General features: G+C 38.4%; 1 protein-coding gene across 1 annotated transcript in view; it reads left to right on the forward strand.

Annotated features, from left to right (window-relative positions):
- Nucleotides 1-20,675: 20,675 nt before the first annotated feature.
- The window catches only part of slc12a5b (solute carrier family 12 member 5b), a 55,681-nt gene continuing 51,878 nt past the window's right edge, over nt 20,676-24,478 (forward strand). The window contains exon 1 of the mRNA XM_084720850.1: nt 20,676-21,057. Coding sequence (XP_084576976.1) covers nt 21,003-21,057 — 55 coding nt within the window. The 5' untranslated portion in view covers nt 20,676-21,002. The remainder of the gene's footprint in view (nt 21,058-24,478) is intronic.

Consider the following 24,478-nt stretch of genomic DNA (forward strand, 5'->3'; position numbering starts at 1 on the left):
AAGTGTGTGCTGAAAAGGGTTGTCATAATTTAAATCATCAAAATCAAAGGCAGAATCTGCAGTTGTCCCAGTACTGTTTTTTTTTTTCTCTCTCTCTCCAGCTCGCATACTGTTCAGCACATGTCCGAAGATAAAAAAGAACACTTCAAAGACAACACAGAGAAGCTCACAAGCTTGAAAATGTTAATGACAATTGTCAGGGCATAAAAACAATGATCAATAGCAAAGCAGTCAAAGCAAAAATAAATCTATATCAAAAATCTAATTGAATCATGGATTTGTAGAATCATGACACCCCTGATAATAAAATAGAAACAATACAATTAGATTGAAAATCCAAAACAAACACATACAATACCCACGACTAGTGCTGTACTTTAAAGGAGTGATATGAAACTACTGCGTGTTCAGTTGCTGCCTGCCAGACTACTATTGCTGCTCAATTTAACCATTTTAAACATTTAACTCTTTGTAAAAGATTAATGATTTTGTATGTAAATAGATATAACCTCATTCAGCAAACTAAAACAGTTATTCAGGAATTGATATTTCAAATGAGAACACCACAGCTGCAGTGTTTCTATCAGAGAAGCCACTATTTCAAATTATTATGTTTTCTGAAGTATCTCAACAGTTATTAGATGGATTGGCATGAAACTAGCTACAGACATTCATGCCATTCTCAGGATGAAATGCAATAACTAATGTGATCCCTTGATGTTTCTTGGTCTATGTTTCAACAACTAATGAAAAGATTGCTGTGCCTATTAGCTGAAGACATTTATAGGATTAAATGGTGGTCATCACACCAACTTTGGTCATCACATGAGTTTTCATATCTTCTGCCAATGTGTTAACACTTTGGTTTACAACCAAACACCTGTAAAACTGATGACGTTCCCATCAGCCTAAATTACATTTGTGTTTAGAGCTTAGAGCGACAACAAATTTTAACACACTACCATGTTAAATGGAGATGGTGAATATCATTAACATCATACCCGTCAATCATCAGCATATTAACATTCTTATTGATGCCGGCATTTAGCTCAAAGCACTGCTATTAATTGTATTGAGAAAGAAGGAGACATATTTTATCTCTTAGGCTCACGGAGCGGCTCACATGCCTGCAGTCTTGTAGGTCTGTTCATAAATTAGGATTCAATAATTATAGGACTCTGTCATTAGCCACAACAGAACAAAAATGTGGTTTTATGATTTAACATGCAATTTATTTATTTTTTATCTCTGATACGACCCCCATGTTTGGGCTAGGGGATGAGGGATGCAACAAAACACTAAACTTGCTTCCTGCGCATCTAAACTCTGACATAAAATTGGTCCTACAGTTGCAAACTTTGTTGGCTAGTCCCTTCTTTAATGTTATTGATAGAACAGAGTAAGAAATGGGCCACTCTAACTTAATCTAGGATAACCTGATCAAAAGAAAAGCCTTGCCAGCTCCTGAAATTCAAATCAAACCTATCAATTCAAGGATCCACAGTCACTCCAGTGCTCGAATCTGACCTCCTTAACAGACATCCTTTATCAAGATAGTGCCCTAAAATACAATACAATTTTTAAAAAATTTTTTTTTTTACATTGGGCCAGGTCAACAAAAATGGACAATGTTTTCAGCTGGTTTGGAGGTAGATTATCTATGACAGGAAAGGCTGGCTCGCCTTCACATCAGCTGCCAGATGCGTCTTCTTTGTTACGATAAGACCTCTTTGGATCTTTCCAGTTTTAACAACACTTGGTTTTTAGGGTCTGACGTTCTTCCAGCATGACTTAACCAGGTTGACCACACCATGAATCTCACTCAGTCATGGATCTCATTATTCACATTATTAAGACCGCTGGTAATGTCTTGACCAACTGAGGCAGACTAATGAGGAGACTGACTCAGTTTGACTATTTTATTGAAAACAATTACAGGCTGTTGCAGTTCACTGCGTTTACAACCACGGAACAAAGTTAGCAATGATCGATTTGCAACGTCCAGGTAGACTTTCAAAATAAAGAGAGAAACTTTTTTGTTAGAAGGAACTAGAAAAACTAGATTTAGGAAAACTTATTGTTAAAATTGAGTATCTTATTTATCCAAGTTACATTACATAACTATTATGTAATGTCTATGACTTCACCTCTCGTCGATGAAAGTCCTGTTTTTGTCTTGAACCATTAATTCCACCCCAGCTCCTCCATATGCAGACTTTCTCATTCTTCGTATCACGTTGCCTCACCTCTATGGCACAGAACACTAAAGGAACGCCTCCAGAAATTATTCCTAGAGCGTCACTGTTTGAAGCAAAGGGCCACTTACCAAGCTGCGGTGTTTGATGCTTTGGGAGTAGGGACGAAACAATTACCTGTTTCACAATAACCCTTGGTAAAATTCCACACAATTAGAATTATCATTTCATATTTTAGCTACCATTAAAACTGTGTTTGATTATTATGCTTTTCAATACAACACTTGGTGACAAGATTTTAGTGTTTTTATCAGTACTCAATAATAATGATAACCAAGAAAATTTTTGTCACAAAACTCCCAATATGATAAATCGTTTTATATCTGGCACTGAAATACAGCAATAAGCAGTTTGTTTCATGCTGTGAAATCCAATGTGTTCACACGTTGTAAACTTTCACAGCACAAAAAACACCAGTAAAGAGAGACAGAGTCATTTGTGACAGGCAATGAGGGAAATTATTATGTTTGACAATGTAACAGGTCACTTCAGTGAGGCTTTTTAAGATTTCCCTGTTTACCTTTACGATGTGCACACTGGAGCCTGTGCTGCTCATTCAGGGCAACATCATTACACCCTTGCCAAAGGTTTTGAAGTTGAATTTAATCTTCAGATCAAGTGGGCCGGGCTATAAACATGAACATTCTTATTAATAGTAGATGGGTCGTAGGTCGGAGAAAGAGTGCATTTCCCCAGAGACAGAGAGATGCTGTGGACACATTTACTCACAAGGCACAAGGAGCGCAACCTCTTGATCATTTAATTGTTTCTTGGTTTGTTTGGTTTGTCTGTCCTGTCAGGTTTCTAACTACAGATTTTAGTTCAGCTGCTTTAAAGTGCCATAATATTTGTTGCAGTGACATTACTGTGTGCATGGAAACAAAACTGAAAGCACCCTCTCTAATCCTTGCACAGCAATACAACGCAAAACAAAGAAATCACCTGAGAGTGCTCCCATAGCTCAGTTGGTAGAGCGTTCACCCCATGTACTGAGGCTGTCAGTCCTCTGCAGCGGTTGCTGGTTTGATTCCCACCTGTGACCAATTTGCTGTATGTCATTCCCCCTCTCTCTGCCCCCTTTCCTGTCATATCTTCAGCTGTCCCTCTCCAAAATAAAGGCAAAAGCCCAAAAAATAATCTTAAAGGGAAAAAAAGAAATCACCTGGAAAGCTCATGCTGCTCAACAAAAGGTAATATAGGCTTCAGGGACCAGGTAGAAGTGTATATGCAGGTCTCTAAATTTGACAAAATGGTACGTTCATCCCCACATCACTAGTGGACAGTCTGTTGTAAAAGTTGATGTAATCTTGTGTCCCATTTCCTGGGTAAGATCCTGCAAGTCAGGTGCTGATAGTATAAAATATATCATGCTGACCACTGACTTTAAGCAGTCTACTGTAGATAATATCCACATGGCATGTGTGTCCTTTTAATTGACCCTACTGGTCTTTAAAACCATTGTTACATGACACACAACAAGCTAACCAACTAACTCACTCATGACAACTTGTAGCAAATTGACATGGAAGAGCCATAGACTGTAGGGTTACTGATCATTCAAGACAGTGAAAGAACTGTGCCTCAGCACTGAGGAAAGGTAGTTTTGAGCAGCAAGCTGCAGCAAAAGGAGCATACTGTACTTTAAAAACAAGTATTCTGACTAGTTTGTTAGTAGTTGGAGTATATATATCCTGAAACAAATTATGAATAATGATAATTCCAAATAAGTTAATAAATTAATAAATTGTGAATATGAAGAAATAATCAATAGACACACATTTCATGTAATCTCAGCATTTCTTTGTAGCTGTGGTGAGGCACTGTATACCCTGACCCTACTTGATTGCAATCAGTACACACTCTTTTGAGGAAAAGGAAAGTCTGTCTCCAGGCTCACAATCTGTTGGCGCCCCAGATGCCCCATCTGCTGTAACGCTGCAGAGACTCTTTGGCTGCGTTGAGATAAAAATGAAATATGTTTCAGTGTTGTGTGGCTAATAGAATACGCATGCAGGAAATCCAATGCAAAGTCTCTGAATCAAACTGAGACTGATACATACACCATATGTACTGTATTAATTTGTTTTCAGCGTACTGAATGACTATGATGACTAATGCAGCAATAAATCAGAACATAACATGCATGAACTCTGACTGATCTCACGTGTTTTGATTTTAGATCAATACAACCACTTGATCAAATAGACATATTTACATCTATCTGTATTTTTGCTATCAAAATTTCCACATACTGTGATTTTTTGTCTCTTTTTATATCTATTCCGTACATCCAACATCCATTTCATGTCTGTTCATCCTAAAAGAGGGATCCCTCCTCAGATGCTCTTCACAGAGGGTGTCATATGCTGTACAGATTGTAGAGCCCCATGAGACAATTGTGATTTGTACTATCGGGCTATATAAAGTTTATATAAAGTCGAGTATTATTAGCCGCTGGGTTATTAGCTTTTCAGTGGCCTTTAGCCATTTTTTAAAGGTCCGTGTGTATGAATTATGAAGGTTTAGTGGCAGAATTTGGCAGAAATTGAATATAATATTCAGAAATATGGTTTCATTGATTTATAATCTGCTGAAAATAAGAATTATTGTGTTTTTTGTTGCCTTACAATGAGCCATTTATATCTACAGAGGGCACAAGTTATTTTTCACAGAGGCCACTATATTGCACCACCAAAGGGCCATAGAGTTTTGCAAGCACTGTATGTTCTCCTACATGCTTGGAAAGGGAGGGCAAGATGAGGTGTTCGCAATACTCTTGCCCAGAATAACAGTACATGAAAATATCCATACCACTGTCATGTCTGTCCATTAAATATGAAGCAAATTTGTGAAAAAAATGTGACAGAACCAGTTGACTAACTGGAAGAATCCTCAAAATATAGAACATTCTGCCAATGAGTCCACTAGTTGTTTTTGTTTTGTTTTTATTTTGTCCTGTGTTACTTGAGCAGCTAGTTGTCTGTTGACATGTAAGTGCACATTTCTATAACTGCAGCCAAGAGCAACGTACATAAGTATGTGCACTTATGTGGCACTTAAGTGACAATCAAGTAGTTTTTGTGCCCTTTTCAGACTACCTGGACTGTGTGTATTATTTATTATTGCAAACTTTACTGTGGCCCTGCTCGTGCAAAACTGACACCAGAGAGATACATACAGTGTCATAGATGGACAACATCAAGATCGCCCACTGGTGGCTGGCTGCATTATAGATCATAAATCTGAAAAACAGTTTGGTTTTGATTAGTTATTTGATGCTACAAAAAGGGGGTTCTCATCATATACATCGCAGTTCCAACCATGATCACTTCGGCACAGACTTTGGCTACAAATCATGTCACCAGTGCAAGATGGCAGCGCTTGTATACTGGTTTGACTTCATTTTTGTACAGTGAAAAGAAATAGAGACACATCACCCATTTTTATTTGCAGTCAATGACTGGGAGTAAGAATGCGTTAAAAAGATTCGGCATGAGAGCAGCATCGATCTCATCTGACTCTCAGCAAGAGAGTGAATATGCTTATTTTAAAAACTGCTGACCTGTTCCTTCAGTGTCACAACTGCACAACAAACTAACTGATCACAAAATGAGTTACCAAGAATGTCAAGGATTTGACAGCAGAGGTATGCGTCTGACCGAAAAGAACGATCTTCAAAGGTGTTGAAAGAACAGAGAAAGAAAAACACCTTCAGACACGTGTGCTGGTCGCTATAGTAGACTTGTTGCCCTGTTGCCATGGAAACCGGGGGTTCAACGATCTGTTCTGTACAGAGGAAGAGGACTCATCTGGAGAGTATTTCATGTCTCGGGCTCCATGGAGGGTCATCTAATAATTCACACATACTGGCTTCTTCCCATGCTGCCCACAGCGATCTGGCTCAACTTAGCTCAGCGTGCAGCAGGGGTCCCTGCTCCTCCCTGCAGCCACCCACTGAGTGAGAGATAGGAGCTTACTGATTCTGTGCCAACAGCACTGCACAAAAATATGACTGTGATTACTGTGTGGTTCCGAGGTTACATAAGGTTAGAAAACCAGTCATTAGGGAACATGTTTTTAAACATTTCTAAAATCTGTACTTGGCACCTGCGGGGCCTTTTAGTGAATGATGTTTGTGGTTGTGGTGGAGACTTTTATTTTGCTACCTATAAAATCAATAAAAATCAGTGATTTAAGTAATGTGACAAAAAAAAATTGTTGTTTTTGTGTTTCATTGTTTTTCTGTTTGTGAGTCATGCCTGCTATGTATTAAACTATAAAGAGGACTAACTATTTCAAGAAACAATCTCGTACTTTGAATTGTCACTCTGTGTTGCATGTCTGATGTTGGATTATGTTTTTCTAACTAATGTTTCCATTTGCATTGGTTTCAGTTTAGATAACAGATTTGCTTTGCCACACAGCCGTTACGCAAGTGACGGTTGTGTGGCTCTATGTGTGGCTCTTTTGTGCTTACGTCAGGATCACTGAGGTTGTTGTGCATCACTACCGCTCCAATTTACAGCTGAGAGGATGAGAAGACCAACATGATTTGGCTGTAGTTATAGAAAGTATTAATCTGGTTCATCCGTTTTTGATTCGTCAGCAGCAGCAGCAGCAGCAGCAGCAACGTGTTTTTAACGGCATCTGATCATGCAGACAGTGTTTAGAGCTTCTAATGTAGTTCATGAAAATAACAAGAAGGCACATGACTGTAAACCAGTGTTTTTTTAATTACAACTTCATATTATTGCCCCTTTGAAGACAAAATTCTATCATTTCAGCCTTGTTGCCAGGTTTTTGTGGCTCGTTTGTGGTCATGAATCAACAAGACGGAGATGAAAAAGTCTTTGAAGAATTTTTCTCACAGTATCAGTGTTTACTGGAGTACAAACACTGTGACTCCTAACAATCTTCTCAGATGAGTGTCCAAATTCAAATTACAGCATGCCTTCAAGAGGGCAGAACAATAAAAACCTCAGGGCAGACACTCACAGGAGGCGGATGTCAAACAAGACAGCAAAAAGAAATCTTGAAATCCTTTAAAACAGTCTAACGAGGACACGGGAAGAGGAAGTGACAAGAATAATACAGTGGTTTTACACTTGGACTGACAACTGTGCTGACTAAACGGTACAAAGGTGCAAATAATCATGAGTGACTAGAACGAGCAGACATACAGTCTGTGTCGCCATCTATTGGTCACCATCCAGCACAGCAGGAATACTTCACAGTTCAACTCTCGAGAGCAAAGAAACAGTTGTGCATACAGGGTTACAATTTACGAGGTCTGAACAGAAATGAATCCATAATGTTCTTGGATCAGTTTCAGAGAAATCACTGTGGAATACTCCTGATGGTGGGAACATAGAAACTAGAGCTTCAGTTCAGCCCTACTTGAACACTGTGAGCCTTATAATGATGGTATTTATTGCATGGTCATTGTTCTGGTCTGCAGAACAGTGAGTTTACTTTATTGTGCTTTAACTTGAAATAAAAAAGTAGACCAGTACAATTTTTATTGAGTTTGATTTCTGTTGGTGACAGTTCATAGAAATACACATGGAGAGTATGTCTCCCTTTCAACATAAAAGAAAATAACATAAATGCCATTAACGATAATGCAAAGACAGCCTGCTTAAAGGAATAGTTTGGAATTTTGGGAAATGCACTTGCCAAGGCGTAGATCTGGAGAGTGATACAACTATCATGTCTGTACAGAAAATATGAAGCTATGGCCACCAGCTGTTTAGCTTCGGTTAGTATAAAGATGGGAAACGGGAAACAGCTGGCATGGCAAAGGGAACCTTCAAAGCTCACAAATTAACATGTTTGTTTAATCCATATGAAAACCTTGGTGTTAAACTAATGTGCTGCTAACTGTTGCCCTCCAGACATGGTTTATAGTATGACAAATACTCTGCCATTAGTTTTCCCGAAGTTAAAAGTTTAAAAAAGCACATCAACTCTTTCTCCTTGATTGAGAAATTTTGGATTTGGCTTCATGCCCCGCCCACCATTGCCTCTTGTGCAAGGTTGACCAGTGAAAGAGCAGTGTGCGACTGTGCATCAAGATGGCTTGTGTTAGCTTTCACAAAAACATAGGAGAGATTCGGTTATACATTTTTGAGCCTCAGTCAGACCCACACTCTTATGAGAGGTCTGTTGTGCACCAACATCAGAGAACGGTGTAGTTAGCTTCTGTCCCATCTCACTGCCATCAATCTACAGTCCATGCATGTCATTAAACACATTTTTACATTTTTACAAAAAATCTAACCTATTGTTATTAAGATTCCCATTCCTGCCCGTTCACATTTACTTCTTACTTCTTTTAGTTTCTCTGAAAATTGTCTAGTGCACAGACATCTCCCCCCTCAGCATAGGAATATAAAAAACAAAAAAAACCCTCTCTAAATGAAAATGTACACAAAGTAGTAGTTGCCTATAGTCATAATCAGGGGAAATCAAATAAAAACATTCCTGGTGGACATAAACATAAGAAAAACACATTTTTAGTGGAGGGGATACTGTGTATGTTATGTATGCATGGATATAAGAGTGGTCTCAATCTTCCCTCCTAACTCTTGGCAAGAACGCCAATGAGCATATTTCCCCCAATTCCGCTCACGCAGATCACCTGAGATGAAGGGTTCAGTTGTTTGCTGTGTTGTTCCCTTTATTCAACACACAAGACTCAAAGGAGTTTTTCTTCTGCTACTTGCCTGCAGAAGAAGTTAGCATGGCTTGCAATCACTTCGGATTGAACTGAATGCCTTCTTCTTATTCAACTAACCTACACTAAAGGCAGGGTCCTGAGTTTTAGGATACATGGAGTGAACTCAGGAGATGCTGCAGCCTGTCACTGATCCATCAGACAGGCTACAGTACGTCATCATACTGAGAGGATTGCACTGCTAAAAAGGATTACACCATTTGACATTTTTTCCTGACCAAAACTGCTTAACCACTTTGATTAGAAAAAAACAAACATTTATGAAACGACAGATCAATTCAGAATATTTTTGGAGGCCTGATTATGTTCTGGTGAGACTGATGTGGCTGAATTTTGGATAGATGGATGATTATTTATGGATGGAGATGAAGATGCATGACTGATGCCACTGTGTAGACAGTGTTTGCAATATAATGCAAATATTATATCAGTATTCTAATGGGAGATTTTAAATGCCTGAATTAAAATAAATCAAAAAACAAATAAAGTAAAATACAATACACATTGATGTATAGACAGGTCAGGTAGCTCGACAGCACTGATGCTTCACTTTGTTTTCTGTGCACTAAATGTGCTTTTATCATATCTTTTCATGCAATCATGCATTCACAAAAAAGAATTTATAATGTGCATAGTATTTATTTCCTCATGCATTTATTTTAAAATCTTCAGGTGTTGCCCTGTGTTCCTATGTTCTCTTTAAGTTGGGAATGAATATCAGTTAATTAGATTTTTTATTATCTGACTTGGGGAAAATAGACAAAATAACCACAAACCATACATTTCACATGCCATGAAACCATAGATGATAAATTTTTTTCCCAGTGGATATGTTTCCTATATAACACACAGTGAATCATCATTAATAGAATTTAAAAATCCGGAGCAAGATAGATGCTTCGCTCACCATCCCTGAACACTTACCTGATCTATATTATCCCTCAGCTGTATGTTGTAACTCCACCCATCTGTGGCTTTACAACCAGTGAGTTGATGTATTGATTTGCTGCAGATGTCGGTGTCTATCAGTTGCTCCTTGCCATCCAACTCCTACTCAGCATATGGTATGATAAGCCTTATCCAAAATATTTATCATGTCTGTGTTACTAAAGAGAAATGTAAAGTTTTTTGTTTTTTTTTTTCAAATAGCAGCAGTCATAATATACCATATGTACCATGTGTTTTCGCATACTTTTCTGAGCATGCCTGCCAACATTCAAATACAAAGCATCAGAACAATTCAAATATCTAAATAAGGGAAGAGAACTATGTGAACAGGTGATCAAGCATGTTGAGTGGCTTTTTAAGAATGACCTCTAGCGGTTTGTGATCAGATTCAGCTCTAACTTCTTTGCCATAAACAAATTGATCTTTCAAGTCCAAAAACTTTTGCCAGCATTTCTTTTTCAATTTGCGCACAGCATTGTTCTAATTCAGTCTTTGCTCTTGAGGCATATGCACCAGATTTTTCTTCCTGTAGAAGCACAGATCCTAACCCACTCTTTGACTCATCGACTGATAGTTTCACAGGTAGTTTGAGGTCGTGAGATTTCAGTACAGGTGCTTCTGTGAGCATTGTTTTCAGTTTGGTGTGAGCTTCTTCATGCTCCTTCTCCCAGTGCCACATCACATCATCCTGTGTGAGCTCTTTTGGCAGTGCTGCATGGTCAGACAGATTGGGAATCAATTTCCCCAGATATTTTACCATTCCCGGGAATCTTTCCATGTCTTTTTTGTAGTCTGGGGTTGGCCTGTTCTTTACTGCCTGCACCTTGTTCTGGTCTGGTTTTTGTCCATCTTTAGTCAGAATACGTCCAAGGTATTTGATTTCCTCCAGTCCTATGTTGCATTTTTCTTTATTTAGTTTCAGGTTCTTCGTCCTGCTCGTTCCAAAACCTGTCTCAGTCTTTTGTCATGATGATCTTTAGTGTCACCCCACACAAAGATATCATCAATGTATGTGTCCACAGTATCCAGTCCTTCAAAAACCTTCTTCACTGTCCTCTGGAACAGTGAGTTTATCCAAAAGTGGAAGCCTTAAAAATCTGTAGCGTCCAAATGGGGTTTGATTTGCCAGAAACCAGAATTAGAATCAAGGACTGAGAAATATTTAGCTGTTTCCTAATCTGGATATAATAATATTCCTAATATTGGCTTCACGTTGCTCTTTACCACATTGAATGTGAGCATGTGCACCTTTTTCCTGTGGTTCACCTGCAGATTGCATTTTCTTTTAACTGCAATTTCTGTTGTTTTATCTTCAGTTTTTTAACTGTCAGCTTTTACATTTAAACTTTTCTTTTGTCCTGTGACCTATGTCATCTTTCATGTCTGTGTTTTTCTTTTATCACATCCACATGTTTACTCTCCTGCGCATGTTTATCTTCCTCGCGCATCTGTTTCAGTGGTGTTTTGATTATTTCCGATGCTTGACGAAAGCTTATGGCTTATTTTTTTATGTCAACTTCTCTCAAAAGTGTCTCTCTCATGGAATCAGAATTGATCCCACACACGACTCTGTCTCTGATTAGGTATGCCTCCACAGCACCAAATTCACATGACTTGGTTCTTGTTCTGAGTTCAGTTACGTACTGAACATGAACAAAATTTTAATATTACTTTGTCCATGAACACGATCTGCCCAACTCATATCAGAAAGATTTTCCTCAGCAGTTGTTGGTTTGTTTAAAAGTGAAGAAAACAAATGTAACATTTAATTGAAATATTTTATTCAGCTTGCATCGCAGCATGGCTCAGCCGCATATTGTAACATGCAGAAATGTATTTGCCTGAGGTGCTTTCTTATTCATCTAATCTCTTGCCCCTTTACATCAGAAGTAAAAGAATGCACTTCTCTTTCCTTATTTTTAAAGAGATGTTGCTGCACCTTTTTTACAGCCTCCTTTTCAACTTATATGTGCAATCCATACTGTTCAATACAGTGACCCTCAGCTTTATTGAACCCCCTCAGGCAAATCCTGTCAAATCCCAGTCGCAAAGATCAAACTGAGGTCAATCGGAGGACAGAACAATAAAAACGTATAGGCTAAAGGCAAAGACACACAGACAAGTAAAGATATTAGAAATCAGAGGGCTGCTGACCCATGTGATATTACTGCATCTATTCAGTGGAAGAGATGTGATAAATTCTTGCTCTATAATGCAGCTGGAACATTCAGAGGCAGGATGTGTCACTCCGGGCTCTGGGTGCATCTGTGTTCAGTCAGATCCAGCTTCGTACCGCTGCAAGAAATTTGCACAAAGTTTGTCTTCCTCTCATGCAAATTCATTGACATTGTAAGAGAGATGGGGACATAAATTGTCAGGCCAATTATCTCTCAGTCTTTTGAATTATTCATCAACTGGCACTCCTTCCCTCTTTTCCACCCGTCTATCGACTATTTTTATTTCATAGCCCTGTCATTCTTAATTAATTTACAGCCATTTTGCTAAGACACGTTTTCAGAAGCCGTTTTCATTTATTAACATTTGTTAAAGACTCTCAAGGACAGAAGACGTGTGATGAGAGGCTCTCACAGAGAGAGGGAACATGTTCAGGGGTTGTGCTCAATTTGGTACAATGAGTACATCATTAAAGTGTCACACAGTAACACATCATTATTGGTAATTTGTCTTTCTCGTATCTTTATTCATTATTACTGTGATGAGATAAACAAGGATAACAGGCTCTTCAGTGACAGGCAAAGACGTTATTTGAGTGTTCTGAATTTGGATTTTATTGAAGGTCTATTACTCAATTAGCCTTGGTATGAGAATATAAGAAAAACATGTTGCACTCATTCAATAAGATGTTTATGTTGGAAGAAGTTCAAATCTTTTGAGTATACGTGCTGTTTCTCTTACAGTAATCTAGTTCCAAAATCTGAGGCTGCTCTGACAAATAAATGTCTTATTTTCATTATGAATAACTGGGTTTGTACTATTCAATCCAATAAAAATACAACAGTTGACAGGAGGAATAAGAGTTTGAGAGCTTTATAATCTCATAAACTGCACATGTATGGAACTGTAATCAATGATTTAAACTGAACTGAAGTCTGTTTCCCCCTTGAATAGTTGTTCCTTTACCGTTTCCTTCTGTGATTTGCATCAGGGTTTATAGTTTTAGATCGCTTTAAGGCAGAGGTGGGACAAAGTCATTTTTTTGTAAATCACAAATAAGTCTCAAGTCCCAAGTCTTTTGAGTTTCGAGTCCTAAACAAGTCATAATGCTCTTCACCAAATCTAATGTCATTTTAACAACAGAGTCTCAACTTACTGTTCTTTGTGCAACTTCAAAATGTAGAATGAAGTTGGAAGTTGTTGCATCTCCGACTGTGATTTTTGATCCACATGTTTTTCATACTGCAGTTTGTTTTTGTTGACCACTGTGTAATTTTTGTATTTAGGATGCACCTGAACCTGAAGACATTAGATCACTCACTAGGGGGCCCTGCAGGGACCAAGGCCCCTGTGACACTGAGTCTCTCAAAGAGTCAACAAAAATAATAAAACACTGTCTTGCAATGATATAACACGATGTTATTGAAACAAGTAATTGAAACTGTAAGTTTAATGAAACAAACACACACGCATACGCACACACACACACACACACACACACACACACAATTTACTACTTTTCTAAATTTTCTACTTTTCTACAATTTTAATTTTAATGAAAAAAAACAGACTTCATTCTGAGTGAATGAAATATATTTAATTGATGTGCACAATCAAGATGACAAATGTGAAAATTTTTTGTGAAAAGTCTTAGACTCCATCATGATGTCATCATGTATAAAAGACTGAATTTCCACTGAGCCTCATTAGTGATATTATAGCTTGTGTCTGCTGCCCCTAGTGGTTAAAAATATTGCAGGTTTAAATCTTGAGAAAACGGCAGCTCTTTCTGGATCATGTGGAAAGTCTCAGATCAAATCAATCATACCTGTATATGAATATGACCTTAGATGGATTGTGTGTGAGCAGTGAACCATTTTTCCTTTGTGATTTATTCCTACTTTTTCTCTTTCTGCTGTTCTCACCTCTGTGATCCAGATGATATATCTCAACTCAAACATGCATTTCTCTCTGCAGTGCTTTCATCACGTCGAGCTCAGGTCAGGAGAAAATTCGTCATTCACAGAACAAATGTACGCCTTTAACGTGCCGCACATTTTCTAATTTCACACTTAATCATGGCTGCTTGTCTCCGTGAACTTGTACGTTATCTTGCTCTTTCAACTTCCGACCATATTTGATCACACTTGTACACATTAAGGATACGACACTCTATTGATTCCACATGTGCATTCTTTTTATATTTTCCTACACAACAGGAGACAGGTGATTTTAATGTGAAATTCATGTAGAATAGAAGGTGAATCACTTCAAAGTAATAAAAAGTAATAAAAGAAATGAAGCTGAACTTTTTACCTCAGCAGAATATAAAGTGTCCTCCTCCTAATTTGGACATCTTAAAACACAAAAAGGACATATTTTACACATGTAGATAAGTGATTTCCACAGTGTGGCCCACTGGTGGGCTGTGAAGGCCCTGCAGGTGGGCTTTGAGGTATCATGAAAAATAGATAAATAAAACATTTTTCAGTTTCAGTTTTATAAGTTTGAAATAATCATATACGATATTTTAAAATATTTAGTTATATTCAGTAAAACAAAGCCTCATAAGATTTCCAGATTTCAAACTGCACCATGGCCTTGAGTTTGGGAACTGCACCAGTCACTGCACCTGGTCCAAAATATATAGACCAGCACGTAAACGCGACTTATCGTCCTAACACTTTGTTTTTATACAGATTATTCAATCAAGATATAACAAAGCAAAGCAGTTAGTTTCATATTTCATGGAAAAAACTCCAACTCTTTGCAAGAAAGCAAATTTGCATATTTCCCAAAATGTTTGACTAATTCCTTTTAAGTGTCAAAGAAATCTTAATGTTAGGAACAAGTAATTGATCCAGGCCTCTTTGAAATGTGCTGATAGCTGAAGTGCTTTTTTAGGTTGGGGGAAGGGAGGATGGGTGGCTCACAGGTGGGGGGGGGGGGGGGTGCAGGAGGGGCGTACTGTGTATATTTCTCTCCCTGTTGTTCATGCTGGTGTTGACAGACAGATGGTTTAGAGGGCAGGACCAGAGATCATTTGTGCCTTTGGATGTCCTCGCAGGGTCCAGCTCAGGGACAAATTCAGAACAGCTCTATCTCTCATCCCTCCTCCCAACTGCTCCCAGAGCCCCGTATCAGTCGTAAATCTTAAACCTCCCTGGACAGCGCTGCCAATAACAAAGACAAGGCTGCGTCTCTAGGTATTAAAGGACTTTTTGCATTTTGTACTCTGTCACCTTCAAGACCTGCAGATCTGTGTGAGCTGCATCACGGCTACTGATAACCTGACAGTGACCTAACCTGACCTAACACTGAAAATGATAAACAGGTTTAAGTTTGTCAGTGATGATGATGATGTTCATGATGGTGATGAAGAAATGGTACAGTATGTCTTTCTATGTATTTTCATACTATTACTGTAATAAAGGATAATAAATATAATATATTATATCATATCATATCATATTGTATTGTATTGTATAATTTCACATCATATTGTATCATATCATTTCACATCGTGTGATTGTATTGCTTCATATTCGTATCGTATCATATTGTATCATTTCGCATTGTTTTGTATAATTTTGTATCATATCCTATCATGTCGTATTGTATTGTGTTGTTTTGTATCATATCATATAGGTTCATATAGTATGGTATGGTATTGTATTATATCGTACAGGCATATAATATGAAATTTAAGCAAATACAAACCTTTTTTTATTTGATATAATTCAACATGGAAAGCTTTGATTAATTTATCTGCAGAACATGTCACATTGACATAGCCGGTCATACACACTGTTTTCAGTGGTGTTTGTTTATTTGACTTTTTTGTAAATATCTTTTTTCATTTATTTCCATTGTTTTATTTATTTTTCAATTTTTACATTTTCGAAATAAAGAATTTTCACTCATTCATTCATTTAATTGATTCCATTGTTGTTATTATACTAATTAGTAGTTTTATTGGTGTTGATTGTTTTCTGCAATAATCTAAAATCCAATGGAAAAAATACGACTGGCTTTTTGTGAGGGGAAAATCATCCCCTCAGCACACTACGCAGCAGCATAGACTGGTTTATTTAAAATAAGTAAGTTTTATTTGGATTATTTACAGTCCATATGTCCATTGGGTTTGCCCAGTATAAAAGCTTTTCAGCTGAAGGTGTGACAAAGGTGATATGTCATCATCTTGGGGTGGTCAGCTGCCAGAGGAGCTGAATAAAGAACTGCAAGCCACAGAACAGGCCTTGCGCTTGATCGGGAAAAAGAAAAAGTGCATTTCAATCCAGCGCTCATGGCCTTAATCTGCAGGATTAGGGCATCGGAAACTTTGTGTGTGAGTGTGTGTACGTGTGCGTGTGGTTGTGTTTGCAAAGCTTTCTTCGTAGGTAACTTGCTTGTTGTTTTGTTGCATGTGCTCGCATGCTTTTGTATACCAACATAGGTGTGAATGAGAGTGTGAACAGTAGTATCCAGAGCCACATGTGCCACAGCAGCAGACAGGCGGGGAGGGATGGAGGGAGGAGGGGGAGGGAGGGAGGGTGGTGCCCATGGGTTAAGAGCTAAAGCCGCTTGGCCCAGATGAAGATGGCTCTCAGGCTCCCTGCCAATCAAAGCCCAGCCAGCAGCCCACTCTCACTGACAGGGCAGGGAAACAGTGAGTTAGGCCACACGCAAAGTTGATGTACATGCAACCTACAGTGTACAGTCCAGGCATGGTGTGGTGCAGGAAATTATAGGGCATGACAGAGAGACAGAGACGGGGGGCTTTACTAAAAAATTACATGAGAAAGGGGTTGTTTGTAGCAACAAACCCACAAACCCAGCTGACTCTGGAGTTCCCCTCAGCTCGACAGCATTATAGCGTTCAACACATTGTTTGATTTTATGGACAGAACTTTATTATCTTGGTTCACTCTCACTAGCCTCATAGTGTTGTTTTTACTCACAGTAGGCAGCAGTTTTCAGAAAGGAATCTCCAAAAATCTAACCTCAAATCCAAAGTAAAAGCTTAAAAGTTAGCTGCTGAACAGTCAGATATGTGGTGGAGACCAAAACTGAGCTGAAAAGAGAGTGAATATTGGACTTAAATTTGTCAGGGGACCAGAGACATGATAATGTTGCTCCATTGCAGTTGTATTGGACTGTTATATACCTCATGTCTTGATTTCATGTCTAACAAACTGTCATTCTTCTGTGTCTCATTTCGCTAGTTTGTGTGTGTGTGTCATAAAGCAGTGGAAAACATAATTTTTATCAATAAATTTTATATTAAAGAGCAGTAACCTCACAAATTGGTCATTTATATACAAATATATATAAGTTTTTGAACAGCAGTGAATATGTTCCAAGACTGATTTGGATGTGGTGTACACAACACAACACAACACAACACAACACAACACAACAGCTGTTTTCATTGAGATACACTTCCCCAGTTGCTGTAATGTGATATTATTCTCATGGCTGTATTAGAGCTAAATGTGGTCTGAAACTGACAGAGTAATCACAGCCCAGTTTTCAACGTCCATTTTTGGGCGTGATAAAAGCCATGATGGGTCGACCAAATTTAGTCCAAAAGACGATGTTCAAATTATATTTGGTGCTCAGTTTGCTCTGATATGATCTTGGACAAAACACAGGTCAATTTCCAACATTTTGGGCTACAGTTGGACCAAATCAGACAGATTAAACAGAGTAATTTCCTTTGTCAAGTTTGAGGCTAAATAAAGGCTATGGGCCGACCAGATTTAGCCCAAAACATGTTCAAATGGTGGTTTGGATAAAACACAGCTCAATTTTCAACATTTTTGGCTACAGTTGGACCAAATCAGACAGACTAAAGACAGGTCAGTTTCCAGCATGTTTTTTAGGGTTAAATAAATGCCACAATGGGCCGACCAGATTTAGCCCAAAAGACAGCATCAAATAATGACGGTGTTTGGTGGGGAAATGTGCTTGATTATAGTCTAAAAAGCACCATTATCCTTATAAATTGCATCTTCCCCTCTTGTGACCCACTCTGTAACTCTGTAACCCCCTTCCAGCTTCCACCTACTGACCAATTTCAACACATCTCTCCTTGACTACATTAGTATTCCTTTCTTCTCCTCCTTCTTCATGTTACTCAAACATTATGATAGGTTTTTTGTGTGCCTTATACTAATTACAGAGGAGCTAGAAGAAACCATGATGTTTGAAATATTAGCATTACGGCGTGACACAAGTGAACATGATGCAGTCTGTAGCTGGTGCCAGTCAGTGAGGATAAAGTCTCTCTGAACATCTGCCAAAATTCAGAGATCATCTATCCAGAGATGGGCACAGTTCACTGTGACATAATGTCAAGCAAACAAATACTAATGGTTTGAAAAAAGCTGTTTTTTTCTCCTGTCATCCATTAAATGCCAGTTGTGTTTTTGGCCATGCTATCTTTATCACTAGGCAGGTGGCGTGGATTAGAGATGCTCTCTAAACTTCAGTATGGCATAATAAACACACCATGCAAGAACATATAATCCACAAGCTTGCAGTTTTTTAGTCCTTTACAGCCACCTGTGAGTGACTCCTTTTTTTTTTTTTTGCCTCATCTTCTAGGCTCTCCTCACTTCACTCCTCGAATCTTCTTGCAGTTTTGTCTCCTTGTCCCCTTCACCCCCGTCAACCAGCTGTGCCACATCCCTCTTTTTCTTTCATTCGTCATTTGTCACAATCTATAATTTCTATTAATTAAGCTGCAGGATGCTGCCGTCCTTACAAAGTGAAATTTCATTGGAGCTCAGGGTCCTTTAGGTGACCTCGTGCAATAATTACAATTTATTGATAAATTATTGATATGTGTTCCAACAGAAGTCAAAGAATGCAAGTAATTTGACACAACTTCTTGATGCAAAGTTATTTTTTAAACCACATTCCATATAATTTAGAGATATATAATAACAATAACAACAACAATAATAATAAGTAGAAGAAGAAGAAGAAAAAGAAGCTTAAGCTGTCCTATATTACGCTGTACATTAAATTGTATCAATTAAAGAAACTCATTTAAAACAAAGTTAAAGTTAGCAACACAAAAAACACTGTAAGTCCAATCTATTAAAATATACATTTCTTAGGATTTAATAAAAGCAAGGATCCAAGAAGCAAGATTCTAAAGGTGAGTCTTGAGATGTTTCTTAAAGAATTTGCATTGTACAGTTTCAATCAGAAGAGACAAGTGACTGAAATAAAGATATTTTTTCCTATACAAATGATATGTGATAATTGGTCTTGACAAAAAGTCTTTGGCGCTTACAGTCCACGGGGAGATTTTGTAATGGAGGGGTGCTGGCCCTGAGCAACAGCAAGATCAATCCTCCCATGGAGTCCAGGCACTGGTGGTGGTGGAGATAGTTGATGACTCTGCTGGAACTGATGAGGCTGATGAAATGATGTAGCTGATGAATCTGTGAAGACTGGGTGGTGATGAGGAGGTTGAGGGACACACATATCAGCAGCATGATGGACTGAAAATGAAAAAAGCTAGAAACATATTTAAATATACATATTTTATATGTAAAGGTTTGACAGATGTGACCAGCTGATACCATAACTGTCAGCCCCAGACAGTGACAGCAACGAAATTATGAGTTAGCATCTATAAAAGGAGTGAAAGCCGGGATGAAAAGAGAAATAAGCTACAGGCTCAGACATGCAAAGGTATAGTCCCTCTGACTGAACTTTCACTCTGGCAGCTGCATTTTGTAAAAGACGTCTTCTTGCTTCCTTGCTTATTTATTTATTTATTTTGTAAAGAAGTCAAAACAGCACCACAATAATCCGAGAGCGCAAGAACACTGAGGCATGAGTCATTTTCTTTGCATCAGGAAAAGCAAGATACGGTCTGATTTTCACAATATTTCTCAGGTGGAAAAATGCAGTATCACTGATGTAGTCAGGAAGGTTTGAATCACTGTGTATGATGACATCCAGCCAGGCTTTTTGCCTTAGATTGAGTCTGTTTTACCAGAGTATTAAGTCCACTTACAAAACTTAAACTAAAAAGCAAACGTAAAAGCTAAAATTCAGAAAATAGTCTCACCCACGCTCTTATCCAGGAGACCAAAATAATGTCGGGGCAGTTCAACCAGTGTGTGTGGTGACAGTAAGTTCACAGAGTTATACAAGTGCAGCCTGCAGCCTTTCCACAGATAATGGGCCTTGACCACGCAGGAAAAAATATGAAAGAAGAAAGAGGCAGGGTGGGGGCAAAAATAACAAAAGAGACATGTTACACACACTAATGAAATGGAATCTCGTCTTCCATCTGAAAAGAACATCAAAGGAGATGCTTAATCTCAGGAGGCAGTACTTTGTTATCTGACGTGCATCCCCTCTGTCTCTCAATCCCACCGCATCCATCCATCCCTCTCTCATGATGAGATGGATGATGATGAACGTGCGTGTGGGACAGAAAGAGGGAGGGAGGGAGGGAGGGAGGAAGGGAGGGATAATACCTTCTGAATACATGATGAATGTAGTCATCGGGCTTAAACTGACTGGGGGGCGACTGGCACACGGAGACCGAGAGCGTGCATGTGAGTGACACTGAGCACCATCATCAACTCTCCCCTGCAGCCTCACTCAGTCTCTCCATCCTCCTCCTGAAGAGAGGCACAGGGAATCAGGCAACAGACAAGTGAAAAGGAGGATAAAATATTGCTTTCTTATTCTGTATTGATTTTTTTTTAAGTGAGTTACCAGAGGGAAGAGGAAAGAGCCAGAGAGACGCAGAAGTAAAGCGCATCTTGTTGTAGGCTCCAGCCCACCCAGAGCTTTTTCCTAAGCAACAGGATCAAGTGCGGCGCTCAGTGCGCACAGCCTGAGGAGACGAGAGGATGCTGAACAACATGACGGACTGCGAGGAGGGAGAGGGGGGACCCAACAGCCAGGGTGAGTGACGAAACCTGCCACAGACTGATGGGAGAGGAGTGAGTGCGGTCGTGAGTGCGTCAGTGTGTGTGAGTGTCAGTGTGGGTGCCTGACTGTGTGCGTGCACACGTGTGAGTGAGGGAAAGTTAGGGAAACGAGATTATGTCATTTCAGGGATACAGAGATGAGTGTTAGTGCTCACATCTGCTGTTTTGAGTGTGTGAAGAACTGAGAAAGAAAGAGATCGATGCAGGAAACTGGTAAACTTTTTCAGCTCCGGTTGTGGGCGAGGTTGGTTAGTTGTGGACTTCACCTAACTGGGATTATGTAATCAGATTACAAAAATGTTCAACTATAATCAACCCAAATTACATTTGAAATTAGATTACAGTTTCATTGTCAGGGATTACCTGATTACATTTTTATTACAAATATTATTAATATGCTGAATATTTTAATAATTAATACATTCTGATTAGAATATGATGTATATTCAAAATATATCAATAATTAGGCCTCATCATTTTTTATCACTAATATTATATACTTGATTAATATTTTAATAATTAGTCATTTTTTATTATAAATATGAAATATATTCTGGATATTATAATGATTAATAAGTTTTATTGTAAATATGATATATAAGCTTAATATTTTAATTAATTTAAGTTAGCATTTTTTATTACAAACAATGAAGTTCAGGTTGCCAGGTCGCCAGATTTGTTAATGGTAATCATGATTTGTGGATAATGGAGTTTATGGATAATTGTGTTTTTATTCCTTTTTATTTACACTGAAATTGACAAACCTGCTGTTTTTATGAGGGTAATCTGACTAACTGTAAATGTTGAATATGCAAAATGAATTTTATTTGTATTTGTTTTCAGATGTTTAAAGGAGAAATTTGTAATATATTTACTGTACTAAACCATAAAATGATAATTATATGTCATTAGATATTAAGGAAGCACTATGATAAATTGAAATACAGGCTTCTCTGACAACAACACGGCAGCCAGCATGATCTCCTTTGAAATATCCATTTCAGGCCAGACCTACTAAAGTTATAATTAATGCCAAATGTTCACTGAATAAATTAGTGTCTGTTTATAAGTCAAAAGAAATCATTAATAATGTTTTAGAAGGAGCAGATGTTACACTGAGCAATATATTAATGGAGTCTGGTGGACAGTGAGGCAGGCAGTCACTGAACTCAAACTCCTTTTCAGAGCAGTGGGCTTTATTTTCAGGATGATGGGTTTAGCTTTACATCAACAGTCAACTGACAGCTATATAAACAGCTGATCAACTTACAGCGGAGGACTTGTCGTCGACTTGTCTCGTCAGTGTCCACATATAATGTTGATCTCGTGTCCAGTGTCCCTGCAGCCTGAGTTTTGAGTGGGCGGGGACAAACAACTCACTACAACCATAGATCGTGCTTTAAATAGTGCTCAACCTATTTAAAGGGACAGTGTACCCAAAAATTAAAATTAAGTGATTATCTACCTCATGCTGATTGAATGCCGGGTTTTAGTTTTTTAGTCCACAAAACACTGCTGGAGTTTCACAGGAAAACAGTGTCACAGAAACTCCCAAACAATGGAAGTGAATGGTGACCAGTTTTTAAACAAAAAATAAAACAGACTAAAAACATAAAATGCCTCTATACTGCTCGCCTGCTGTAATCCAGGTCTCCTAACACCCCAAGATGATTAAAAAATATGTTATTTATACCATGTGGTTGTAGGTGTTAGGTGGAAGCCACATTCACGTGCACATGCATACTGCTTGAATTGGGTGTGTGTGGTGTGACGGTGGTGTGTTTTTTACATTTGAAAACTGGTTACCATTATTTATTTTGACCATGACAGCTGAAGATATGACAGAAAATGGGGTAGAGAGAGAGGTGATGACACGCAGCAAATAGGCCGCACACAGGAGTCAAACCAGCAGCTGCTGCAGAGGACTAACGGCCTCAGTACATGGGGCACACGCTCTACCACCTGAGCTATCAGGGCGCCCCCACTTCCGTTTTTTGGGAGATTCTGCACCGCTGTTTTCCTTTGAAACTCCAGCACTGTTGTGTCAACTAACAAAATGAACCCGACTCTCAATCAGCATGAGGGTGACTGAATTTTCATTTTTAGGGGAACTGTCCCTTTAATAGACAGTCCATGATCCAGTCCTGGTTGTATGTGTGTACTGTGTATGATAGTGGTGCCTAAACAAGTGGTTGTGCTCCAGTCGAGGATCTGCTCTATCAGGCCTTTACTTGGCTGTCAAACACTCCACCTCCTAGTTTCATATGTCAGCCTCCATCTGCTCAACCAGTTAAGAGCATTAACATATACACACATTTTATTTTTTTATGCAGCCAATGCTTCTGACTTTTTCCTCTGTTTCTGCTGGTTTACTGCAGTTTTGTTTTGTTTTGTTTTGTTTTGTTTTGTTCTCAAAAAGAGGTGTTTTGCTCAGTGGATGGATGAATTTCAGACCCGTAGACTTGTTTCAAATGTTTTCTGCCAGAGGTTCGTCCTGTGCCTGTTGATTCATGCTCTCATGTCAAACACTTTTAGCACTCTACAAAAAGGTTTAAGTGGACTGAGTGCAGCCCCTGCAGAGCGTCTGGGGAAACCAGCTTTTCACTCTCAAACTCATTCATGTCTCTCCCCATCAAGAACATCTCGCCTGGGGCAAAATATGTCTTTCATAATGGCGCATGTGTGTGGCTCTGAGTGTTTGTGTGTGTGTGTATATAAGCACTCTGAGCGTGCTTAAACGTGCAAAAAAATATGTGCTGGGTGGCATCTTTCTTTATGTATTGTGGTATGTTTAACCTTTGTCACCTATTTGTTTACTTTCAGTTCACTTGCATCAGTTTTTATGATATGATTCAGCTTATAAAATCAGCAATATAGTTTAGAATCAGGTTTTCAACATCCAGCATTCACAACAAAATTTCAATGGAAATTGCCTTTTTTGTTTTAGTCCTGGTTCCAGTGGTTAAACAGACCACCCATGACAAAGTGATATATTTTATGAGATACAAAATAGGTGTATTTATTATTATACAACACATGGTATAGCACGGTTAAGATGGTTTAAGATTACCATTATGGATATTTCATATTATATACAATATAAGGTAACTTAACGTAAAATTACGTGACATAATGTCATGTAATGTAACAGTGCAGAACAACTGATAAACTGTACAATTAACACAAATAATTGTACACAACAACTGCAGGAAGTTTGTGCAAAATGCTTGATTTGGGTGGATTTTGAGCAGATCATTTACTGTGAATATTGATCAGAGATGAGTTTTCCTGATATTTTTATGGACTTTCAAGATTTCTTACACCCCGTACAGGGTGAATCCATCATGCATGCATTTTTTTTTTTGTGTGTTTCTCAAATCGACACACCCACTCAG

The sequence above is a fragment of the Lutjanus erythropterus genome, chromosome 6 (assembly GCF_056507025.1).
Source record: "Lutjanus erythropterus isolate fLutEry1 chromosome 6, fLutEry1.hap2, whole genome shotgun sequence".
Classification (NCBI taxonomy): domain Eukaryota; kingdom Metazoa; phylum Chordata; class Actinopteri; order Lutjaniformes; family Lutjanidae; genus Lutjanus; species Lutjanus erythropterus.